General features: G+C 35.6%; 1 protein-coding gene across 3 annotated transcripts in view; it reads left to right on the top strand.

Annotated features, from left to right (window-relative positions):
- The window catches only part of prmt3 (protein arginine methyltransferase 3), a 347047-nt gene that overhangs the window by 59645 nt on the left and 273265 nt on the right, over window positions 1-14137 (top strand). For all 3 annotated transcript variants that reach the window (XM_039749264.1, XM_039749273.1, XM_039749282.1), the window contains exon 7: window positions 8128-8272. In XM_039749264.1, coding sequence (XP_039605198.1) covers window positions 8128-8272 — 145 coding nt within the window. The remainder of the gene's footprint in view (window positions 1-8127; window positions 8273-14137) is intronic.

Genomic DNA, 14137 nt, shown 5'->3' with positions numbered 1-14137 from the left:
AAACTAGTGAAGAAACAGACAGAAAGATGAGGAGGGAAAAATGTCAGTGGCCTCCACCTGTTAAACCATTCCTGTTTTGGGGGTCATCTTATTGTTGCCCCTCTAGTGCATCTGTTGTTAATTTCATTAACACCACAGCAGCTGAAACTGATTAACAACCCCCTCTGCTACTTAACTGACCAGATCAATATCCCATAAGTTTCATTGACTTTATGCTATACTCTGATTAAAAAGTGTTCCTTTAATTCTTTTGAGCAGTATGTATGTATATAATATATATATATATATATATATATATATATATATACACACACATATATACAAATATATACATACATATACATATATACAGATATATACATATATATACATATATATATACACATACATATACATATCTACATATATACTGTATGTACACATATATATATCTACATATATATATTAGGGGTGGGACTCGATTAAAAACAATTAATCTAATTAATTAGAGGCTGTGTAATCATTAATCTTGATTAATCGTATGTAATCATACATGAAAATTTGCCCCAAATCGCAAATGTTTTTTTTTTTAATTTAAAAGGGTTTTAGTGGCCGACAGAATCAAATAATAGACATGGACATCACTATTGTAAACTCAAGCTCTTTTAATTTCTGAAAAAAAAAATGCTTTTAAACTGCATTTCAATTCAAAACAGAAACAAAAATATCATCCCTGGCTAAAATTGGGCAGACTTAAAAATAAAGTGGTATTTTAAGTACTTTAAATACATTTTCAGAATGGTATTGTCTTTAAATAATAACAAAAATTTCAACATAAAGTGCAGTTTTTCTTCAAAAAAAATAAGGCAGAAACATAAAAGTTAATTTGACCAGCTTCACCTTTAAACTCTGAGTAACCTTAGCCAAAATTATTTTGTACATTAGGCTAAAACAGTGTGATCATTGAACATTTTTTAATTAGATGTAATTAGAATTACTAACGGTCACGGAAGTCCAATGAGCCAGAGTAAGAGCCACAAAGTCCGCTTTCTGTAATGCATCTAAATTTGCTTGCTTTTCAGTGTCATAAAGCTGTTGAATTTTACTTGAAATAGTCTTTCGGCACGGCAGTTGGAAAGTTGGATAACCTGACACTAACTGTAGCACATTTTTCAACCCCCTATCTTCCACCACTGTTAGTGGTCTACAGTCCAATGCAATCCATTTTGCGAGAGAATTTGTAAGTTTGACCGATGTTGACTTACGAATTTTGTTCCTTTTGTTGGTACTCGAACTCATACTGCTAGTGCTAACAACATACACAGTTTCTGTGCTCGCTGTAACATGTTTTGCATTTAGATGGTACCGTAAGGGTGAAGTGCGTCGGTGGTATGCAAATTCCTTTTTGCACAGTTTGCACAAAACCACGCTTTTATCAAGGTTTCCGTCGGGTAGTCTTTCGAAATGAAATTTGCCTCTGATCAGTCCTAGCAACGCGCTTTCTTCAGACTCTTCCATTTTTGTAGCTCTGATGTCTGCATCAATGTAATCGATGTACCAGGAAATCATGCATTGACAAAAGTTCCCCTTTGCTTGGAATGCAAAGTGTGATTAAATGCGTTATTTTTTAACGCGTTATGGAGCACATGCATCGAAGCTTCTCAGCTGTGCTTGTGCTAAGAAAAGGAAACATTTTCAAAATAACGTAACATGATTGTCAATGTAACCTTTTGTAGGGTCTGTCCCAGAGACTTATCAATTGTCATCGTGAAGCAGAGCCTTACTGGAAATTGGAGGCATTTGAATTGAAATGGGAGATCAGAGGGTGTAACGGGGATGCAAGGAATACAAACTCTCTCCCCTGAGCAACCGTCAGTAAAAATAGTTGCCTCAATTTAGGTTCTTTTGCAGACACGTGACCTGAAGTTTCGTGCCATTACAAAATCTCAGTGGCTGTAAGGTTTTCAGTAATATTATTGGTGTCCCAACCCTCAAAATTAGATTATGCTCAGTAGTGCCTGGAGGATTCAGAGTGTGGAGAAGCCCTAGAGAAAGCGTGTGTATTAACTTGTGGATTTTTCTGTGAGTATTTGGTGGCAGCGTCACAAAGTTGCTTCTGGAAGACCATGTAGCTGCGGAGCTCAGCTCAGAGCGAAATGAAGTGAATGAGAGGGCAGATGCTGATGTAACTTCCACCCCCGCCTTAACTGTCAATCCCCCCCACAAACACAGTCTCTCGAAATTTGCATAAGCACAGTCCTTCACCAGCAATTTTAACTTAGTTAGAAAGTGATCAAAACTCTCGTTTATACCCATGCCAGCGGCAGCCTATGAACTTAATTTAAGGAGCGTGTCTACAAACTTAATTTAAACTTACGGTTTACACCGTGCTTTGTTTCCGCAGTAGCTGCACTTATGAATATGCTTGTATGCGTCTCTCGCTTGATATTCTTTTTCTGCCTGCTCAATTGTGTAAAGTGTCTTTTCTTCAGCACTCTTTGGAGCTCTGCCTTGTTCTCTACGTACTGCGGTCACAGTCAGTGCACGTGATTACGTCGGAGGCGTGATGATGCGAGACACAACTCTGCCTCACACGGCCATCGAGAAGCAGTCTGTTACAGTATATGGGCGACAAAATAGGTTCCAGTTATGACCATTACGTGTAGAATTTCGAAATGAATTTCAGCCTTCTACCTACACGGGAAGTTGGGGAATTAGTGATGAGTGAGTGAGTGAGTCAGTGAGTGAGTCAGTGAGGGCTTTGCCTTTTATTAGTATAGATAGAGAAGTAGATTCCTTATATATAGAATTGTTTAAGTCTCTACAAATGTATCCAATGATAAGATGAGATGGCCAGGAGGGCAGAAAAAACAACACAAACAAACTAACAAAAACTTGCAGAAAAACAAAATCTGCAAGAGTTCCAAGGCCAAAAGACTGCCCAGCCTCCACTGGGCATTCTACATAACATAAGTGTTCTTAAGGTAGTTTCTTATTCCAGTAAACTTCATGTGTCGTACTTTAAATTTTGTTCTATAATATTATTTAACTTTCTACTTTGTTAATAAGGAATCAACTATATATTTTGTTTTTTAAATTTAAAATAATGCTGAACCATATATTTATCACTAAAATATATTTATTACATTCACTTGTATGTAAAGACTCACAGTGTCTCGGTTTAAATAAAAGGGATACTGATAGTGTAATTGTATATTCTAATCTCTAGCTGTGCCTAGGCAAGCATAGCTGCTAGTGTTGCGTGAGATATAAATCAGCCTTCAGGTACTTCTGTCAGCAGGAGTTCAGAGAGCCATGCGTCTGCTGAAATGGAGGATGGGACCAGGCCCACGGTCTGAGCAAAGCAGTTTGCATTTGAAAAGAAAAAGACAGCTTTTTGTGACTGGACAGAAGGGTTTACATTTTATTGATGACAATAGAAGTTTTCCAAGCAAAAATTGTCATTGGCTGTTCCCGGATGTGATGTGTAAATTCAAGATGGTAATTTGAAAAAAAAAAAAAACGGACGTTTTTTATAATGTTTTAGAAGTAATACAGCTTTGATTTTATGTGGATTGTTCAAGCTTTTCACACTAGAATTTGTCTGAATTTTATTTTTATTTTGCTACCACTAAAAGAACTACAGTTGCTTTTCAAATGTGATATTTTTATCCATTCATTTTTCACCACACTAATGTAATTAAGTACTGTACATTTGTATGTCATCAGCATATAAAGTAGTTGATATTCCATTTTTAATTACATTGACATCTTATGACAATTTAAACACATGTGGAGAAAAATGTTTTCAGCAATGGACCCTGCATCTGAGTTCTTTTATCAGGCTTGTGCATATATTGAAAAGTACATGTAGAAGTACAAAGTAAACCAAAAGCAATGCTAGATTGTCTGAGTTAATTATTAAGCCTGTGCAGCAGAATTCTTTGGTCACTAGCAGTAAAGGCTGCACCTTAATCTAAAAAGCATAATATTGGTGGAATACTCTAAACTGGAGGATACTGAAACAGAGTTTATATTGTGTCTTAGTTTCTTTCTGTACTCAATGAGAAAAAGTAAAGGAAAAAAACATTGTTTTTTTTTTGTTTAATAATTAATGAGTTTCCTATCAATAGGAGAGTTTTCAGAGTAGTCTTCTTGTGTATTTGTGCTGTGAATATTCCTTTAGATATTTTGTGTATGTTCTTAGGGCATAATGGATTTTGACTGTGGCATGAATTGTTGGTGCCAGGCGGTTTGAGTATTTCTGTAACTGCTGATATCCTGGGATTTTCATTCACAACAGTCTCTAGAGATTACTCAGAATGGTGTGCAAAACAAAAAGTATCCAGTGAGTGGCAGTTCTATGGATATGAATGCCTTGTTGATGAGAGAGGTCAGATGAGACAGGCCAGACTGGAATGACTACAGTAGCATTGATAACCACAACATATCTAATCTTGAATCAGGCTACAACAACAGAAGTTCACATCAGGTTCCACTCCTGTTAGCCAAGAACAGAAAGCTAAGGCTGTAGTGGGCATAGGCTGGTCAAAACTAGACAGCTGAACACTGGAAAAACATTGCCTTTTTTAATGATTCTAGATTTCTGCTGAGGCACACAGATATTAGGATCCAATTTTGGTGCCAACAGCATGAGTCCATGCATTTAACCTGCCTTGTGTCAACAGTCCAGACTGATGGTGGTTGTGGTTGGTGTAATAGTGTGGGGAATGAATGTTTGGTACATTTTGCACCCAATAATACCAATCAATCATTTCTTGAATGCCACAATCTATTTGAGTGTTTTTGCTGACTATATGCACCCCTTCATGGCCATAATTTAGTCATCTTCTAATGGCTACTTCCAATATGATAATGCACTATGTCACAAGGCAAAACTTGTCTCATATTGGTTTCATGAACATGAGAATAACTTCGCTGTTCTTTAGTTGCATTCCAGTCACCAGAGCTGAATCCAGTAGAACACCTTTGGGATTTAGTAGAACAGAATATTTGTAGCATGAATATTTAGCTGACAATTCTTCAGAAATTATGTGATTATCATGGTTTTTGACACACGGGTTTACTCCAGTAACAGGAAACCTTTAGTGATGTGCTGTCTCTCTGGTGTGTAGAGTCTTCCCTGGGTATATTGTTTTATTCCTGGGTGGATCAATTTGACATTGTCCATGTAATAACAAAGGACAAAGGGATGTGCTAATTTCCAGTTATGCAAGACAAATTCAAAAAGCTAGGTTTTCGAGCTTAGGGCACAACTGGCAAGGTGATCTTTTTTTTGAAGTGCTTCTTCTGTCACATACCAGTCCTGATTACACTGAAGAAATCAGTTTGAATGCATTGCTCTTGGATGGATAGAGATGTGATGTTGGGGTAGTGTTTGAAACAAATGGGATCTGTGTTGTCTGGATAGGTTATATTTTAAAAAAGAGGGGCACAGATGTATTGGAAACGTATATGCATAGCTTAATTAAAGATTGTTCAAACTAGGGACATTGGTTACATGGAGTTTAGAACTGAACAAGTATAATATAAGGTATTTGTTTGGGTAACACATTTTTATATGAGGCATGTAGGTCAAACTATAGTAAAAGATGTTAAAGAATCAATTACAGTAGCAAAAAAATAGTTGAGTGCATGAATAAATAAATGGACATGGTAATGGTTAATGACTAATGCAATCATTTTAAGTTTATTATACGCAGTACATACTGTATTATAACCTATTGCAAGGTTCAAAAGAAAAAAAAATGATAAAAAGGAGAAATTAAAGAATTGTTCCAGATTTTTGGTGCATAAGAAAAAAAGACTGCTTGCCTTTTTTTATGCTTGACCCACAGGATAACAAGCAAACCAGTGTTTGTGAATCTAAGATTACCATTAAGAATATAAGTGGGGACACACTCCAAAATATAAGAAGGTGCTTGATTGTTCAGAGCTTTCTGTGAGATTAACAGTATTTTACAATCAATTGTAGAGGACTCAGGAAATCAGTTTAATGTTGTTGAGAGAGATGAGATGTGCTTGAGAGTTTTTTTATGCTATTGTTATAGTAGCTGATATAAGTAGTTCATAGGTAGGCCTATTAGGGGTGCCTTGTTGTAATCTGAAAGCAAAAGCATGCATTCATTTTTCAGAATCTAGAGATGTTAATAAGAGATCAGAGTTTTGCAGTTTTGTGCAGTTTGAAAGACTGTTAACAGGTATCAGACAGTAATTTTGGTAATAAAGTAAAAATGAATTGTGTATCAGAGGCCGCCAGGGAAAAAGCATACAAAAATCAGTAATAGAAAAAAGTCTTAATGCTAGAGGTATTCAAAATGAATAATATTATAAGTTCCACAGCATTTTGGCAGATCATTTTTCCTAACTATTGATTATAGTTGGGCAAATTTCGTGGAGGTACACCAAAGATTTAAAGAAGCAAATGATGTTAAATTGTAGGAAAGAAGATAGTGAGTAAAGGTTTGGTCAGTTTAATGTTTTACTTGTTACAGTGAAGGATAAGTTAATTCCAAAATGCAAAAGCAACAGCATGTTTAATGCAGAATTTCAGAGGATGAGTAAAGAATTTATATTGAATTTACAAAGGGGAAAAAAAATATTGTGTAATGTTTGTGGTTGCATGAAAGCAACAGTGAGAGGCAAATAAGAAAGCAGCAAAGTAGAAGGATAATAACAGCATGTGCCAAATGCTTTTTTAAATTGTATTTTCCTGAGGTTTTCATCAGTTAAGCAATTATTGTCCCATTATCTAAAAAGGTGTAAAAAGTTATAGTCCTGTTTAAGTAACATTTATAGTGTAAACTAAGAAAAAATAAAGTGCAATTAAGAAAAACAATTGTTAAAAATAAAATCATGCAAGTTCTATTGAGTACAGGGTGGCACAGTGGTAGGCTGCTGCCTTACAGTAAGGAGACCAGGGTTCACGTCCTGGGCCCTCCTTGCGTGCAGTTTGGATGTTCTCCCCGTGTTTGTGTGGGTTTCCTCCAGGTGTTCCAGTTTCCTTCCATAGTACAAAGACATGCAGGTTAGTTGAACTGGCAATCCTAAATTGGCCCTTGTGTGTGTGTATTCGTGTGTGTTCGTGTTCGCCTGGTGCTGGACTAGTGCCCTGTTCATGGTTTTTCCTGCCTTGCGTCTATGCTAGCTGGGATAGGCTGACTGACTATTCAGTACACATTCATTAGTGAGCAGTCATTGCGTTTAAATGTGGGATATTGGTTTTCATAAGTAATGCTAGAATTTTTCAGGAATCGACCAAAGCATTTGATTAAAGGGATGCATTAGACATTACTATTTTCACAACACTTTACACAAGGGTACCACATGAGAGACTACTGTAGTTATCAAATTAAAAGAAGTAGCAACCTAAGATAAAGATGTGTTTATTAAATTGTTTCATTTGTTATTTAGTGAGGTATTGTTTGCCACTTCTGTTTTAATGTGCTTTCTTGGGTTTCATTTTTACCAATTGGATTTTGAGCAGTATTTGTAGTGGTGATGCCAGCATTTTTGTATAACTCTGCAATAAAACAGATGGCACATTAATGCAGGGAAAAAGTCCCTCTAACTCAAGTGCACCCAAGTTGCCTACCAAACTTTAATGTTCAAATCGTAAGAATTTCAGTAACAGCTGATATATGGGAAAACCGCTTGATTCTTTTGAAAACCACTGCAGTCTGAAAGTAATAACAGTTTATTTCTATATGTTAAAGTGTTTTAGAAGGTCACTACAAATACATTATAGTAAATATTGTATTATCATTTTTATTTAATAAGTGATTTTGTATGTACATAATGATAATTTTTCTTTGATATTACCTGCTCCTTCAGTATTTAACTGAGAAAATGAAAAATGTTATAAATTAAAATATGCTAGTAAATATGTTAAAATGTCAATGTTTATGCTGTCTCAAACCAAAATGAAGAAGAGAAAAACTAATTATTGTACATATTTAAGTTTGCTGCAGTGTAGACACTTCAGTTTGATATTTTTCCTACCAGCAGGGGGATCTTGAGGTTGTGAATAATTGAAAGTGAAATGGGAAAATTCCACTGCAGTCAGAGTTGTTCTCCTTCATTGGTCCACTTGTTTTGCCTTAAGGGTGTGTTTGAAATTGATTACAGACAATTTGCTCAGAATCTTGTGATGAACGCAGATGTCAAGCTACATACTTCAACTGGAGGCCCTATTGCAGAGCTTCGAGAAGACGAAGATGATGTTTATTTTAGCTCATATGGGCACTACGGAATCCACGAGGAGATGCTGAAGGTGGGACTTGTGTAAAAACTGCTTTGGGGAAAGAAGCACTTTTTTTGCAATCTGTCATTCTGACTGCCTATGCTGCCTCTTGTCCCTCTCCCCCTCCCTCTCACTAGCTATTTGGCCCTGTTGACAACATCCTTCTCTGTTTTACAGCAATATTCATTTATTAATTGCACATTAATTATTTTTTTCCTTTAGCATACTGTTTGAAAACTGTTTAAAAAAGATCAATCAAATAACCTATTTAAGCTGTATTACAACCTCTGTTAATGCAATATTCTCTGATGCTTTTCCGGTACATGGAAAAAATGCTGCAATTTTAACCCTTACATTTCCATGTTTTCCCCCTGTTCTGTGCACACATAAGGATATTTTTGTGTGTGTATATGCATCCAAACAAGTTCACAGCTTAAGCTTAATTAACTGTATATATTTGAACAAACAGCAGTTGTTAGAACACATCTTCAATATTCCATGTAATCTCTTTCAAATTTTCATGTTTTTAAGAGAATATTAAAAAATGTTCTGCACTAAAGGAAACGGCCACTTAATTCTTACACATAATTTTAACCCTGTTGCAAAAACATAGGATAGTGTGTACTACTGGCGCACGGCTCTAGGGACCCAAGTTTGATTCCAAGTTTAGCCACCATCCTCTAATTATTTTTCCTTTGTAACCATGATTTTCATTGCTTCACCACTGTGTCCTTAAACACACACGTAGGGGAATTGACTTTAAAACCTAACCTATAAAGTGTGTGTGATTACCTTATTTTTAACTTATGTTTACTCTGTAATTGACTTTTAACTGACATTGCTGCTAAGATACAATAAGATGCATCTCCCCGTGAGGCTGTGCAAGGAGAACAGGCAAATAGCAGACTCAGAGAACAGTGATTTATTGGTAAGCTTTATGTTTTGGTGCTACTATTTCTTGGTCATTGCTATCAACCAGGAATGTTCACAGTTTACTTGTAAATTATTAAGCTATTTTTATTAAACTACAGTAATTGGAAACATTCATATAGTGTACATTACAGTAATATATACCTTAGCATACATATTTACTTAAATTAGTTTAAAAATGTTTTTAAAGCAAAAAATCACACATTTTATTAAATTAAGTTTATTTTTTTATGTTTTAAATAATTTGTTTTTACAGTATGAAATCACAATAGCTTTTTTTGCATAGAGGTGAGATATAAGTCATTTTACAGAAAGTTATTGTGCCTTTGTTAACTACAAGTGTGTACAATGCAGGTATTATAAAATGTATTGCAACTGTGAAACTGCAGCTTGTTTCATGTGTTTGCTGCAGTTGGATTGTAATCTCTGAAGACAAAGCAGGAGAATGCTTTAAAGCTGTGAGGCAGAAAGTTTTTCCAGACCACTGCCCAGCAGATTGACATGAAATCTGGTCTGTTCAGGCATTAAGACAGATGCAGCACATGAGTAACACCCTTGTAGAAGAGAGCTCTAAAATTGAGTGTCAGCACCCATAAGAGCTAAAGATTGCTCATGTCAGCTTGCAGAATCAATTGCTTTTTCTTTGAAAATGAAAAATAAGGCTTTGTTTTGTTTTTTTTTGAGGAATCATATTCCGTTAATACAATAATTGTAATACTTAAAAAAAGTGTATATAAAACATTAAATATAGCCACTCATTATATAAGAAATTAAAGATCAATGTATTTTCAATATAGTTAATAATGTTAGTTAACTTACTAAATTTAAGGCTAATTAAAATGTAAGGTTTATTTATTTATAATCATCTTGTCTGCTTACTTCTTAATGCCTTGGCATCACTATTGTTTATTTTGCCAATTTAAATGTTTTACAATTTTCAGTTTTTAACCATTATTTTTTAAAATCTTTCTTTCTTTTTAATTTTAGGATTACTAGAAATAAATTGCAATAACATGGTGCATAGAGTGGGTAGTGCTGCTATCTCACAACTCACAACACACCTTGGTTTAATTCCTGCCCTGGTCACAGTTTATATAAAGTTTGTATGTTCTTCCTACATTTGAATGGACTTTTATATTAAGAAGTCCAAAGTAACGTGTTGGAAGTCAAATATGTTACTTTTATGAGACAATATTTTTATAGTTACAGATAATGGTTAAATACTAAGATTATGCTAGTGATACATATTTTACCCAGTACCCACAATAAAATTATAACGAAAATAAACAGAAAGACAATTCCTGGCTGAAAGTTGCTTAAAGCTGCATCTCTTAATGGAGTCTTAGTTTTACAATATTAACTTGTTCTGTACATTTTCTGTAGTAATTAATTTTAATATTATTGATTAGCCTTGTAACCTCCTTAGCGTTAGACCTGAGCATTACTCGAACTATGAAAACCAAGCTAAAAGAGTTAGTCCCAAGTGTCACTTGCACAACTGTACAGATGCATCTTGTGTAAGCATTAGAACTGAGAATCACTTGGGCAGTAAAAGTGCTGTCACCATAAGTCCTGAGCATTACTCGGGCAACATTATTGGCGGGTCTTGCATAAGCATTACATCTGAGCATTACATGAGCAAAGGTGTCAGTACGTCTTCTTCTCTCAACTGTGTGATCAGTAACACCCGCCGTGATAATGGTGTCTCGTAAAAATGTTTTTCAGCAGCCCAGGTGTTGCACACTCTTGCTAGTGATATAAGCAGTGATGTTGAGGAGCTTCTCTTCAGCAGTGATGAGGAAGCGAATCTGTCCTCAGGTGGTGAAACCGAAACAGACAGTGAGCCCGAAAGTGATTGTGATGAATCCAAAAGTGACACTTGTGTTTGGCTGTCTGTTGACTTTGGTTCAAATAAACCAGCGCCGCCTCGTTTTGATTTTGTGGGGCATCCAGGAATAAAAGTGTACGTTGACAGAAAATCCACTCACTTATGTTGTTATGAAGTTATTCCTGGATGATGAGATGTTCGACAGAATTGTTTTCGAGATGAATCATTGCGCTGAACAGTGTTGGGCAAATAACCATACACCTAAGCAGTTTTCTCATTTAAAAATTTTTAGAAGTAGTAACTGCTGATGATATCTGGGCTTTTTTAGGCTTCATATTGCAAGGACTTCCCTGAGCAGACATGGTACTGGTCTAAGAACAAAATTTTGGGCACACCGTTCTTTGTGGAAAGTATGTCTGAGTGTAGGTTATTGCCGATTATTAAATATTTGCACTTTACCAACAATGAAGACTTTGAGAGTACCCATCCAACACTCAAACTGAAGAAAAATTGGGAGGTATACCAGGCCTTTGTAACAATATTTTGGAACGTTTACATTCCAGAGTGTGATGTCAGCATCGAAGAAAATCTCATGACTTATAAGGGCAGACTGTCATGAATGCAGTAAATCATGTCTAGAACGGCAAGATTAGGCATAAAGTTTTATGAGCTTTGTGAATCTAAAACGGGATACATTTGGAATTTGGTTCTGTACACTGGGAAAGGGACAATGGTCGATCGGAAATACAGTCGGTACAGCGTTGCTACGTCATTGGTGCTGACTTTAATAGATGCTCATCTGGATCAGAGTTACTGTGTAACCATGGACAAAAGTTATACTTCACCAGAGCTATGTGACCTTTTGCTGCAAAGAAAGACTGACACATATGGAACAGTCCCAACCATCATGGCATGCCTGAAGACTTTGGCAGAGCTAAATTACATCAAGGTGCACTAGTAGCTTGGCAAAATGGTAAAGTGCTTGTGCTGAAATGGAAAGACAAGATATTTGTCTTCTTAGCACTGTACATAATGCAGTTACGGTCACTGTTCATGTAAAAAGCAACAAGCAGGTTATGAAGTCTGCTTTGGTTGACTACAATAGCACAATGGGCTGCGTAGATTGTGCTGATTAACATCCTCCATCCACACCACCACTAAAGAGGGATGCTGTTGACCTAGCACATTGTGGATTAATCCAGAGCATCTTATTGCCAGACATTATTGATTATATACCTCCAACAGAAAAAAAACCTGATAAATCTGGAAAGAAAAAAAAAAACAAAAAAACATGCTATTATTGTCCTGACTGTGATGTGGGATTGTGCTTTAAGATTTACCACACAAAGGACCAATTTTGAGATTATATACTGTTTTGGCATCATTAGTAGTATTATTATTACTGTTATTATTTTTGTTATTATTGTTCATTTCATATTATTATGTTATTCATGATTATTATTTGTATCATTGTTACACTTTTGAGGTTTAATAAAAATGTAATTTTTCATGCCAGTAAAATGCAATGCTTTTTTCATGTTTTTATGGAATAAAATGCAATGCAAAGAGGTTAAGGAGCATTTACAGTATGTAATGCTACAATTATAAAAACTTTGTTACTTGTCATAGTGTTCTTTTTCACCCAGCATGGCTCAATTAAACCAAAATGCTCAAAAATTGTGTGTTGTTAAATTCCTGTACACAGTAAAGGAATAAGAAAAGGAGCAGAAAAATGCAGTGTATCCAAAAATGCAGAGCTACAGCATTTCAAGGTCCATCCATCCATCCATTATCCAAGCTGCTATATCATAACTACAGGGTCACGGGGTCTGCTGGAGCCAATCCCAGCCAAGGCAGGAAACAAACCCCGGGCAGGGCGCCAGCTCACCGCAGCATTTCAAGGTCCACTTGACCTTTCAATACCAAGCATTATGGCTTGCTCCTTGTATTTTTGACATTTTCTCAATTTTCTCTATTCTGACCTTTCTTGCTCCAACCAGTGAGCCCTTACCCCAGCTCACTCTGTTCAAAGGGCCTTCTAGCTTGTAGCTACTCTTACAAATTGCAAATTGCCTTTTTACCACTAGATGGGGGCAGACAGCCAGCAATCACAAAGTTGTGTTTTGTTGGTGATGATGATTTCATAACATTCTAATAATTATTATCATAATTTTATATTTGGCTAATTTGTTTATTTGAGAAACAGTACAGTTATTTTAAATCATTTTTTACAGTTGAAACATGAGTAGGTCAGCTACTTTCATGGGGTCAAACACACTGAGAAAAGAACCAGCAGATTTGGGAGTAGATAGTCTAATGCCATTAACATTATACTTCCCTTCCTGGCATTTTGCTATGGTACTGAACACCATTACTAATCAGTGTAGAGAATAATTAAACAAATGTGTAAACATGAGTAAAATTCATCTTTACATAGTGTTTTAGCACTGCAGTAAATCAGAAAAGTAGTAAGGCAAAGGCATTATGAAAAATAAGACATCTACCACAACCTTCCGGCTGGTCCCTTAATAAATAATCCACAATTTATCAACATTATCGCTCTATATTCAAACCATATTACAATATTCTCTAACTTTTTTCAAGTTTAGAATAAATGATACAGTTCTGAACTGTGTTCAGTAGTACTTAAAAGATATTGCACAGCAGTAAAATATAACCTTGATCTTTTCCTGTTTCAAATCTCATTCTATATAGTATTTTTTTTCTTCAATGCCCTGTGTCATCTACATGAGTACCTTGTGTGCACAGTTTACATGAGATAGCAACATTTAGACACATTACCAAAAATACGGATTCATAGTATTTTGATGAGTTCTGTTATATGCTGTAGCTTGCAGTTGTATGAGATAATCATACATAGAGGTAATGCTCTGATGTCACATTCACAGTAATTGTGTTGGGTGTAGAACACAAGTTTCCAGAGCTGTAAGCCAATAGTCTTAAACACTGTGCCTTTATGGTGCCTATAAGTATATTAAACAGTCTGAAAATTAGAAACCCATTCTTTTAGTTAATGAAAGGTATTTCCTTGTCTCTAAGAATATAATGTTTATTCACATTTTCAGCCATTCATTTACTGGACCGGCTTTTATTGCAAACCCTTTAAAAAGATCATG

This window comes from Polypterus senegalus, chromosome 1 (genome assembly GCF_016835505.1).
Source record: "Polypterus senegalus isolate Bchr_013 chromosome 1, ASM1683550v1, whole genome shotgun sequence".
NCBI classification, from domain to species: Eukaryota; Metazoa; Chordata; class Cladistia; order Polypteriformes; family Polypteridae; genus Polypterus; species Polypterus senegalus.
This window is presented reverse-complemented; position numbering and strand designations above follow the sequence as displayed.